This window comes from Cervus elaphus, chromosome 28 (assembly GCF_910594005.1).
Source record: "Cervus elaphus chromosome 28, mCerEla1.1, whole genome shotgun sequence".
In the NCBI taxonomy this organism is placed as follows: Eukaryota; Metazoa; Chordata; class Mammalia; order Artiodactyla; family Cervidae; genus Cervus; species Cervus elaphus.
In genome coordinates, this window is record NC_057842.1 from 14272733 (window position 1) to 14285091 (window position 12359).

The window sequence follows — 12359 nt, forward strand, 5'->3', positions numbered from 1 at the left end:
TAGAAAAAGGCTGGATGATTTGACTTGAATCACCCAGGTTCACAGTCAGTAAATGGCAAAGTCAACTGTACCTTCATTCTGTAAACTGTGTGCTATTTTTTATTGTTTCCATTCTCTTCTGACCCCAATTAGAGTGTACTCCTCCCCAAATCATTTTTGAACCAATTACTTAGAAAAGTTATATGGCAACCTGTTTCGTAAGATAGTTGCCTTAGGTTTAGGAGTTGAGAAGAGGTTTCTATTGTTTGTGAGGTAGGCTGAATCATTTGCTTCAGTTTAAGTGGCCTTAATTGGTGCTTGAAGGTGATACTTTAGTACATTTTAAACAAACGTTTTAAGAGATTTCCCAATTCAACCATTAGTATAAACATGAATAAACTGGGGGAGGGAGTGTTTGATATTTAATATGTCCTAAGCAAATGTTTAATCCATTATCAATTTATCAAAGTTTAATGTAAGCCAAATGGGCAATATATTTTCATAATTGATAGTTAAATTTGTAGAAATATTATTAAATTTAAATTATCAAAATATTAATTGACTGGGACTCATTTGTCCTATAGACAGCCAGAAACCCTCATAGGTTTTAAGTGAATTCAGATGAATTCACTTGTTTGTGCCGTTTTTTCTGCCAAATCAGAATTAATATTCTGATTGCAGCTAATATCCATCTCACCCAGTTTCCAGTGATTGTTAGCTATTGCTGGGTTTGTATCCAAAAGCTGATAAGTGGAAAGGACTCACCCTCATGTAGTCATCTGCTCATCTTCCCCCTTTACTGCCTGGTCAGTACCATGGCCAGCCTTTTCCCCGAAATACTGGTTAGCATTTTCCTTCTTATTAGGGTATTAGCTTTTAGTCACATTAATTCCCAAGTTTCATGAATTATTTGGTTAGTGCTTTTAACCATGAGTTGTTACTTTTCCAAACAAGTAGGTATAATATTAAATCAGGAGTTAAATAGTAAGTTTCATGCCTGTTACTAGATGGAGTATAGGTCACAGATCTTTTTCAAATTAAGGCTTTTGAACTATAATTTAGAGTATCTTAATTATGCACAGAGATGTTTGTAATTCCATATTTAATAGTTCTATTCCTACCTTCAAATTATCAAGGTGGTCCTTCTGAGAAAAACAAAAGATTGGTCTTTTTAGCTTTCTAGGCCTCTTACTTATTTCATATTCTAATAAAACTCACTTCATGTATATTTTTCTGTTTCCTGCGTGTCTCCATTGCCACGTTCCAGACATCTTGTTAGGCACTATAAAACATTACCGCCTAAGATGCCCTTATTAGAGAACTGTTCTCACTGGGATATTTACAGGTAAGAGTCATAACAGTGAGTCTCAGTTACAAACTAATCCCTAATCCCCAGCCTGCTAAAAATAGCAAGTGTACATTCTAATAAAACATTAGCGTTTCTTCTTAAAATTAATTATATACTCAGAAACACTAATGACTTCTAAAAATAACTTTAAGGGAGGGTAGGGGGAGGGTAAACTGGGAGACTGGGACTGACAAATAAAACACTATATAAACACCACTGTATTTAAAGTAGTAACTAATAAGGACCTGCTCTGCAGCACAGAGAACTCTACTCAATACTCTGTAATAACCTATATGGGAGAAGAACCTAGTAGAGAGTGAATATACATATATATACAATAAATATACATATAAAACTGATTCACTTTGCTGTCCAGCAGAAACGCAACAGTGTAGAAAAACTAATAAGAATTAATTGCAAATAAAAATAAGATGATTTAAATTATAAAACTTATGCTAGCATACTTCTCTAAATGAAATCAACATACTCAAATGTTAGGTTTCTAGTCATTGTCATCTTTTTTCTTTTTGTTTTTGCTGTGTTACTTGTTGATTTTAATTATGAGAATTAATTTATTTTATTTCATTTTTGGATAATTTTACTTTGTGGAGCTCAATCCTGCCTGCACGTACCAAAACCAAAACCCTTCACCATGAATGCTTTCACTCGAGAGCACTGAGGTTTACTGATGAGATTCTGGTTGGGTAAGGACGTCTGGACGTCATCCCTCCCACCTCCCCTGTCCAGTGTTTGATCCAGAGTAGCTGAGTTGTACGGTTTTCCTCCTCTGCTGTCCTTCATTTTGTTTTGGTGTGGCATCCGTCCTTGGTAACGGAGTGTTAGGCATTGCGTTTCAGTGCTTTCTGTAATCCAGTTTTTTCATGAGTAGGTGTGATTTAGTCTTATTTTTTTTTTGTTTGTTTGTTTTCAGTCTGAGACCCCTTTTAAAAATTATGCGAAGCAATTCAAGCATAATATTTGTTTAGTGTCACTTTCTAAACAAAATGGTGCATGGCCATCCTGTCGGTGCTCACCCCGTGTGAACGCGGCGCAGTGACCCTGCAGTTTGTGTACAGGGGCAGGATTGGATGGTTTCCTCTCTAACTGGTCTTCCTCTTTCTGTTTTCTCTGTCTTCCTCCTCCACCCTGGATGCAATGCGCTGGCACTAGTGACCTGCAGCCCTCCCTTGACAGGGCGAGGAGTGCTAGTACCAACTGCTTGAGACCAGATGCTAGTTTGCATTCACCAGAACGAGAAAGGTATACCGTTAAAGACTTTCTTAATCTCCTATCATTTCGTACGGTCACTTTTTTTCCCCATCACTGTGTTTCGCGTCTCGGAGCCTCACAGGTTGTTCATCCATGTTCACATGCCGCCTGTCTGCCTCTCCCTTCCCTCCCGTCCAAGTCCCTGCAGAGATATATGTGTACGTGGGGGAGCCCAGGACACACATACACATATTTCTGTGCGTGTTGTTGCGAATGGCGTGATGTGATTTGTAACTGCTTCTGGCTGCTGCTTCTCCCTTCTGTTGCCTTTCTGTGGTTTTCTTTACGGCTACTCAGGGAGCCTTCAGTACGCTGATATGGTTATGGGGACAGGGAGTTATCTGAAGGAGAAAAATCACATTGTAGATCTGCTGATAAATAGTTCCTGTAGGTTCAACAACAATCTTCTATAAACTCAAAACGAGAATCTTATTCAGATAGAGTACTTCCTTTGTGCATCTACATTCACTCTTTTAAATCAACTTTCTCATTGATATAGATCCTGTTTTTATTAAATTATGTTTTGACAACAAAATGTGGTATGTTTATCACAGATTTCCTGATGCTTACAAAAATAAAGTGAAAGAAAGAAAGTGAAGTCGCTCAGTCGTGTCCGACTCTTTGCGACCCCATGGACTGTAGCCTACCAGACTCCTATACACACATACATAATTTTGCTTAACACTTTTAATTGATCAATTAGTAAGTCTGATTTTAATTTAAAGGTATTCAGTGATCCCGTTTTAACCTGTCTTCTATGTGAGCAGCTAATTTTCTGGTGGAATTTTCTATTCCAGTAAACTTGGTTATATTTGATAGTGTTCATTATAAATGTTATCTCTCTTCAATTAGAAGTCATTCACGGGAGATACTACCTCATCACAAATCCTGAAAAAAAGTGTTTCATTGTGCTAATGTAACTTTTCCTCTTCTTTTGAGGCTATTTAAAGCTTTGCTTTAGCAATCTTTATAGTCTGATTCTATGCATTTATGAAACATTTATTTCTAGAATTGAATAGGTTCAGGTAGACACATTCATGTTCAGTGTCTTCATAAGATTATTCCAAAACAATCTGCTTTTTAATTTTGCATTATTTTGTATTGGCAACATTTATGTCAGAAAACAATGGAATCCAACTTACATCTTGTTTTTTTTTTTTACATTTGTAAGAGTAAATTTGTACATGAGTAAACAGTACGTTTATACATTTTAGTTGAAATGACTATAGGCTCCATTAAAAGCACAACTGAAATTGTTTCACTATTCGCATTTGTTTTGTATTACGCTTCCCCAAACAATTCCAAGAGTAGCAAGAAAAATATTTTATGTTATTTCTTTATATGTTTGAGTTGGTGTTAAATCAAGGGTAGAATGAATCAGTGGAACCTGCTGATGGCAGAACACCACCCGAACATCTTAAATATCATCTGTATTAGTTCTGTCTAATAGAAGTACAATTTGAGTTATAAGTATCACTTAAAATTTTCTGCTTGCCATCTTAAAGATGTGAAATTACTTTAATACTTTAGTATGTATGTGAACTGTTATCATTCTAACATATAATCTAAAAACCTCTAGTGAGATATTCAGCTTTCCTTTTTTCACAGTGCTCTGTGGCCACTGCACTGGACGGTGACATTCTTTTGTTGAATCCTGTCTAGCATGTGTTCTCTTGTTGTGCTGAAGCTATAGAATTCACAAACCCATATGCTGCTGAATTTAATCTCTCAGAAATACCCTTAGAACAGGCTAACCTGTAGGCAGATAATCCGACCACAGTTATTTTACAGGTCATAGTGAAGTCTGAGGGCACTCACTTGTGATATTTAATTTTGATAGAAGAAAATAAAATATGCTTGAAACTTATGTTCACTCTATGTATTTAAAAAAAAGAAAGAAATTTCCCCTTAAAATGAAAAAGGGGCAAGAATTCAGGAATTGGTATTACTAATGATCTTTAATTTATTGGGGCCAGTTTCTTGTCAAGAAGAACCAAAATGAGAAGGGTTTTCATCAGGGAGGTTGCAGACATTATAGATGCATTTTGGTGTGGAAGATGCTGCTCATGCACGCTCAGACTCCTGAACAGCTTCGAGACAGGACAGAACAGGGCCAGCAGCGGGGGCTTTGTGCTTTTTGGAAGATGCACTTGTCCATCCGCAGATAGGATTGAAGGCACTGGGGAGGATTCCAGGGTTTTCCAGATTACGTAGCTCTTGTGATGGAGCAGAGAGCTGGTTAACGCCTGACAGGTACATAGTAGACCCAATGTTAGAGGAAAGTTGTTAGACACGTAAGTTCATTTTCTTGAGACAGTACCATGTTTCCACAGCTTTATCACCTGTTGAGGTTAAGCAGTTTGCTGACTCTAAACCATTTCGATGACCATTTCTATAGTGTTCTACCTACTTAGGAGGCTTTTCTGAAGTTTCCTCACTAACCTTGGGAGCAGAGGAAGTTCTGTGTTAGTACCAAGTGTGAAATTGTTAAAGCTGAGTCAACACCCACCGCCACACGTCACTCATGTTTCCAAGATATAGGAGCAGCAGGCACAATTAGCATGTTCTTCTCCTGAACTACCCCAAAACCATCAGAATGACCTTGTCTTCCTTAGGAGAATGGTTTGGCCCGGGTTAAGACATAAATTACCATATAAGCCAACGGAAGCCCTGTTTTCAAAGGAGGTCATTTCTGTGTTTGAGCACCTCTGGTATGTATTCTGTGGATTGCACAACTAGAAAAAACACATATTACCCTTAGCCCCATCCAATCATGACCCGTAAGTCAAGAAATTTGAGGTTCATTTGCAATGGAAGATAACCAGAAAGACTGGCTTTGTCCAACTGAAGACATCTAATGGAAATGGCTGGCTTTCATCTTTTCTCTAGCAAATACCACTGCATGTTCACAAGGAGGTCCGGTCAAGGTCCTTGTACATTCCTTCCTCTGTGTCAAGGTCAGCTTGAGGTCATCAGTTCTCCCTGGTCCCTCATCTCAAAGGAGTGAGTTACATGTCTGCTCCTAGCCTTTCCTTTCCCAGTTTTTCAAACAGCATGTCGCTTACGTATCCAGAAACACTGATTTTTAGAGCCGCTGGAGAATGAGTCCTTTTCTCGGATGCTTTATCTTCTTCTTAGACCTTTTACAGAAACCGTAGCCTTACTAAACTCCATCAGTCTGTACTTGCCACCTCCTTTTTGTGCCTCCCAGAGAGTTCTGCAGTCCCACCCCTGTGCTAAAACCCTGCCATGGGTTACCTTGGCCTCTAGTGGCCCAGCAGCATTTTACAACATTTTACGGTCACCGCTGCCTCTAGAATCTTTCCTTTCTCAAGCGCCCTCTACAAATTCCCTAACGCCTCCATGTTAAGTCAGTCTCCTTTACAGGTTTCTTTTCCCCCTGTCTCCCTCTCAGCTTTCCTCTGTTGCTCACCCATCCCATCTCTGAAATGCATAGTCTATCAAAAGTGTCCACACTAATACCTATGAGGACCACAGTCCACTGTAGCTGGTCAGGCCAAACCTTCCCCTGAAAATGCCTAAGTTCCTCAGTGATTGACAGACCCTGCGGGCATCAAGTTCACTGTCTCCCCTCACACCCTTTGACAGCAAAGTGCTTTGTTTTCTGACATGTCCCTGTGCTTTGACAAATTTGACATCTAACCATCCACATAATCTGGAAATACTTCTGCTCGTTTTGTCTCACTGAATGAAATGGTAAATCCTATCAGTTCTCCTTCAAGAATCTTCAAAACAGATCCTCCCTTTGATTATGCTACAGTCCTCCTCCACTTCCAGTGTCATTCCTGCCCCTAAATTTCTCATAATCTCTCCTAATCATTCTGTTAGTTTTTGTATGAAATTGTCTTTGCATTGAAATTAAAATGTTCTTTTCCTTTTGTTGTTATTCTCATTTTTCAAAAAGGGGGTCAAATAACCATGTCTCCTGTAAAACTTCTCCTAACCTCCCTCTCTCTGCCCCTCCCACTTCCCTTTCTCTGCCAAGCAGAATTATCGATCCTCTTTTCTGGATTCACGTAGTATTACATACTGTCTATTTCACTTAGGCGTGTATTCTTTCCTTTTACTAGATTTTCCTCCTGGAGGGCAGGGATCATATCTGATTCGTCCTTGCTGTCTGTTGCAATAGCATTATTATTATTATTATTATTTTACTTAGTAAATGCTCAGTTTGGGGATTTGAGGGCACTTAAAAAAACACTCTCTATTTTCTGCTCCCAAGTCTGTGTCCAGTTGTGAACTAGACCCAGGAACTGCAAGGTAGGAGATCTAGTCATCACCATAAATACAGTGAACAAGTTCAGGAGCTAGACTTCAGGCCGTAAGCTGTAAAGAGGCTGAACCACAAGAGGCTTCTGCTGTCTGTCTGAAGGCTGTTGTGTAGATTTGCTTGCTCTTGTGTCTGCTGTTTTGCAGTCAGACAGATTTGGAAAAAGGAATCCAGAGAGGGCTAAGCAATCTGTGCCTGATTCTTTAACACAAAGTCTCCCCCACTCCCTCCTTGGGGTGGACAGACACCCAAGGCAGGACCTGAAAGAATTTCCCTCCACGTGAAGACACGAGGCCTAAGATAAAGAAGTTCCTACCTAAAACTTAACAACTGTTAACTTGAATTGAAATAGATAAACCTTATTCCAAAATATAAGTACCTATATTAAGTTAAATTTTAAATAGTATTGGGGAAATGTTTTAAAGAACTCCATAAATAATGAGGATAGAGCATAAAAATATATACAATCAGTTCTCTCCTCTGGTCAGGTTTGGTTTCTAATATTACAGAACTTCACAGATACTTTTTATGTGTGCTGCTTATGGAATGAAGCATTTCCAAATACTTTCTCTTTCAGGTAACTAAAGCAGCTTGGCCATGTTCTGCCCAAGAGTTGTGCACCACTAAAAGCTGAGTACACATGCAAGCATGTATACTAGTTACACATTTAAACACATGTGCATTTGGTTTGAGGTATATCCATGGTGGGGAAAAGCCCCAATGTAAGAACCATTTGATTGCTTACTGAGGACAGTCAGTTCTAAGTCCTTGTATCTCCTCACCACTATTGACTTCTCAATTTAGTTTCTCATTATTTCTTACCAGGATTACCCCCAAACCTCAAATCTTATCCTCTCTATTATCTACTTAAATATTTGCAGACATTTTATTCATTACTTATTCTGTGCTGTGCATAGCTGATGTCACTGCCAAAAAAAGCCAAACAAAACTTTGTAGCCCCTTATTTAGGGACCCCCTTTGCACCTGTTCCTTCATCCCACAGCCATCAGAGTGACCTTTGCCCCCCCTGATTTGAGCCCAGTGAAAAGGATGAGCTCTCAGCAAACAGACTTCCTGAGTTAATGAGTTTAAAGTATCTGAGATTAAAGCATTAATAATGTAATTTGCAGGCAAGATGATTTGGAAAGAGAAATCAAGAAGCAGCTGTTTTAGTTTAGATTTGCGATGAATGCCTCCAGCATAGCCTGCCGGGTTCACTTCTAGCATGAAAATGGTTGTGGAAGGCGTTTCATTCAGTAATAGTGAATAAAGATTCTAACTTTGATCCTCTTCATCTGTGTGACAGGTGGAACAGAGAAAGAAGTTGCACACATTTTAAAACATATAAAACATTAGTATATTTAATGCTCATAAATGTATGTTATTAAAACTTAGGTACTATCTGATCCTTTGGGGAAAAAATAGGTATAAGTTGATCCTGCTCTTTTCATATCCAAGATGCAAGGGAAAAGCAAACCTTCTTTTTATTGGGACTACATATCAGCCTATTCAGAAGGACTTTGAGTGTACAGATATGAATGTATGATGCTAAATGTTTCTTCAGAATCTCCCTTTAATAGCTTGCATTCACTGTGCCCTGTTTCTAAATGTACATCTCTTCTTCATGGCTTTTTGTGCATGTTTCATAATTATAGCATTTTCTTTAATTTTTGCATTTAAATAAACACAAGGACTGGAATTTTGCCTCAGGAAGCAAGGTTATTCATAATCCTGTCAAGTGAATACTGCTTATTCCTTCAAAAAGGTTTAAAGAAAATCATATTGACTCTATATTTGGATTTTCAAAGAATACCTTAAGCTTTCTCATGACTGAGTACAGTTTCGTGTAGAAAACACTATAGCTATAATTCTCTTTAAAAACTTTAGAAATATTTTTCTGTATTGTGTCTGTAGAGCAAAAGGCAGTGAAAAGATATTTTTTCAAGCCTTTCAATTGAGTTGACCAGCTATTTAAATCATTTAAAATAATTAACTCACTTGAATGCAGATTTATTTTTAATTTCACAAACACATAACACATTGCAGAGGACATGCCACACAATTTTGTCTTCTGCCCAAATTCTGCTCTTGAGTATCTCTACTTGCTGCACCAATTGCACACAGCCCTCCTTGAAAGCTGTGTGAGATGATGAACAGGCTTCCCGGAGGTTCTGAGATGAGCGCCTGCTGACCAAGCCTACCCTGGTCATGTCTGTAGCCCTCTGCTGCTTTTGTGCAGATTGTCTGATAAATCCAGGAAGCCAAGTTATTAACAGCAAAGAAAGATGGCTTTTAAAAGATATTAGGAAAAAATAAATAAATAAAAGATATTAGGATTGGTCTTCTTTTTATTGTTATAAGATCTTATGGTGAGATGAGTCTTAAACAACATTCAGTGATCCCTTGATACATATGAGGAAGCCTGCATGCAGAGAAATTACCCTGCCTGCAGTGTGCATATCTAATATATTAAAATTTCCAAAATTGGGCTCTTTAGTCCCTCATGCCTCTTTTCAGTATTTGCCCAAATGTTTGTAATTGGTAGTTACACAGACAGCACATCAAGATAGTTTAACAAAAAAATGAACCCAGTTTCGAATGTTTATTTGATTGTTAATCATAAAAAATTAGTATTCTTCTAAATGCTGAAATAAGAAAACAACTATGTAACTCACTGATAGATACTTTTGCAAGTTAAGGTTAGCGGACTATTTTAAAGGTAATGCAATTTTACTGTGGCATTTATCTGCATTTCCCACTTCTATACATCAGTGGTTTTTGTTCACAATATTTTAATTTCAATTATTAACCCTCAGTTTTCCCCAAGGGAACTTGTTTAGACTTCACTAGTAGCATTTCTGTGAGTTACTTCTTCATGTTATTGTTTCTACACTAGAGAGTACATTTATTTCTTCTGTTTTATATCAAATGCACATACCTCATCTTTGCCACTTTAATCCAGTAATTTCAAGACCTTGTATCAAGTAAGCATTGGTAGCTTCTTAAATCTATTTTATTCAATATCTGCTAGATTCTTAAGCTTACATACTTGTAAAGTTTTATATACATATATGTAAAGTTATATACATACATATATATATATAGATGTGTGTCTGTAGCTATACAAAGAAACACAAGCACATTGAAAAGAAAAAAAAAATACACTTAATATATTTCAGACATCTTCTCAAATAAGTTTCTCTATTCACATATAAGGCTACCAGTTTTCTTTTCTTGCAGTATTATCATATATCTTTCCAAGGCTTGTAAAACTGAAGAATACATTATGGAGCAAAAAGCCTTCACTTTGCCTTTCTGGGGTGCTTTTCCAGTCCTCTTGTTCCATGTATTCTTTTACTTTAGGAGTTACTAAATGTCCTGTTTTCTCCTGTCTTGTTCATTGGGCAAACAGGGGTAGATGGCCCCCCTCCCTAGATAGGAGACGGCCTCCTAGCCCCAGGATTCAAATCCAGCATGCGTCTCCGGAGAATGACAGGTACTTCCTCCTCCCGGACAAGTGGCTTCCAGAGGCTGGCAGGCCACCAGGTGGAGGGTAGCCAGACCCGTGTGGTTACTACGCCTTCCTTTCAGGGGCCAGAGCCCAAGAGGTGGAGATTCCAAAACTGAACGCGTCCACCTCTGATGAAGCACCTCAGACTATTTTCTGAAATGAAACTAGCATGCACAGGGCGTGGTTCAAACAAAGAAAGTTGGGTCCAGTGGGAGAGTTTTCTTTTAATGAGCATTTATTTCAGGGTTTCAATTTTCCAGAAACATGTTTAACTATTGCTTTTGTTTACACTTGACTACGATTCTCAGGTGCTTTAAGATATTTTGAAAACTATCACGGAACCTGATTTTTTTGTTGTTCTGACTGATGGTTTGATCTTCACCATCTTGTTTTGTAAATGATGAAGTTTAGGCTTTTAGATATATTCCTTGATTTAAGGTAGAATACCTGGTTCTTACCTGTTTCATGAATGTTGTGTTTTTAAGCCAAATATTGTCAAGGGCTAGGGTCAGTCATCAAGGTAGGTTTTTAAAAATAACATCAGTGCTTTGAATCCACTCCATGCTGTGATGTCATAAGTGCCACAATGTGTTTTCCATTGCTTTGTTTTCCTTCTGGGGTGTATTAGTAGTTCACCCAGTTCTCCTGTTTTGTGATAGTTGTTATACATAGTGCATATCTTTTCCCAACTGGCCATGAAAGGCTACGGGCGTTTTGGTTGTTTTGCTTCTGGTGAAGCAGAAATTCAGTCAACACACGGGTAACATTTATTAAGCAGATAAGCAGATGGAGTATCTCATATATGGAGCAACCAGTCATGCCAGCACACAGGTTTTTACTGATTTATCTTTTAGTATGTGTGTATATAGTAAAGTAATTGTACCTTTAGTTAAGAGTGATAGGATTTACTTTCTGTATCTGTAAATTGTCAAGATATTGTCAGGATTACAATTTGAAAGAAAAAGTAAACATCATTACTCAGAAAAAAATGAATAAGTCATCTTACAAATGTTGGACCCCAAGATGACATTTATGGAGGCTTTCAAATATTTTATTATGCTTAAATCTTTAAGACCTTAATATGACTTACATATTTGGAGTTTAAATCTAATGTCTTCTATCTTCTACTGCTGTCTGATTTCTAGGATAATAGAAATTATTTCTATTATCCTAGAAATCAGACAAGAAACATTAGTAAAATCTCCAATCTAAACATTATTATAAACATAAAGTCTTTTTGAATAAGAATATAAAATAATAATATAAATTAAATTTTAAAATGTGCATCCACAGTGCTACTCATCCATTCAACAAATATTAATTGTGTGCTTATTTATGTGCACCCGTTCTAATGGCTAGAATCACAGCAGTGTTTAAGAAAAACACAGTCATGGCCACAAGGAGATAAAACTTCCTTTTATGGAAGGCTATTCTGGATTTCATTTTATGTAATGACTGCTAGAGTATAAGATGATTAATTATGATGGTCTTTGTAATGAATATAAACATAAATTTGGCTGGGTTTAGAATAAGCAACATGGAAATCCAAATGATAATTTCAGTTCTTAACATATGTGAGATGAGGATTAGTTGAAAGTTAGTTGTCTTTTAATAACCTGAATTAATTATGACATTTGATTTAAGAGATTGTATATATCATTGTTAAAGGTAGATTTTAGAAGCAGAAATACTCCTTTTAGATAAGATTATTAAATGAAACTCTTCCTAATAAGTAACAACTTATTCCTAATAAGTAATTCTGAGTGTACATTTTACTTGTTATCATAATTTATTTGTAAGTAAGTTCTGGGTCTAACAAAGGGAAATACATTTTAAATGGCTTGATCCTATGATTTATTACTGTAGGGAACATAATATTATTTATAGTATTAAAATATACTTTTATAAAAATATGAGTAACAAGTACCATAAAAATGAGAAATTACTGTATCAGTTGATAT

General features: G+C 37.1%; 1 protein-coding gene across 49 annotated transcripts in view; it reads left to right on the top strand.

Annotated features, from left to right (window-relative positions):
* RIMS1 (regulating synaptic membrane exocytosis 1) overlaps positions 1-12359 on the top strand; it is a 578197-nt gene that overhangs the window by 422195 nt on the left and 143643 nt on the right. For 27 of the 49 annotated variants that reach the window (XM_043890086.1, XM_043890102.1, XM_043890089.1 and 24 more), the window contains one exon: positions 2498-2587. The exons of 20 other annotated variants lie outside the window; for them this stretch is intronic. In XM_043890086.1, coding sequence (XP_043746021.1) covers positions 2498-2587 — 90 coding nt within the window. Of the gene's footprint in view, positions 1-1246; positions 1325-1938; positions 2032-2497; positions 2588-10299; positions 10384-12359 lie in introns of all 49 variants that reach the window. 2 more of the 49 variants (XM_043890084.1, XM_043890085.1) reach the window with 1 other exon arrangement.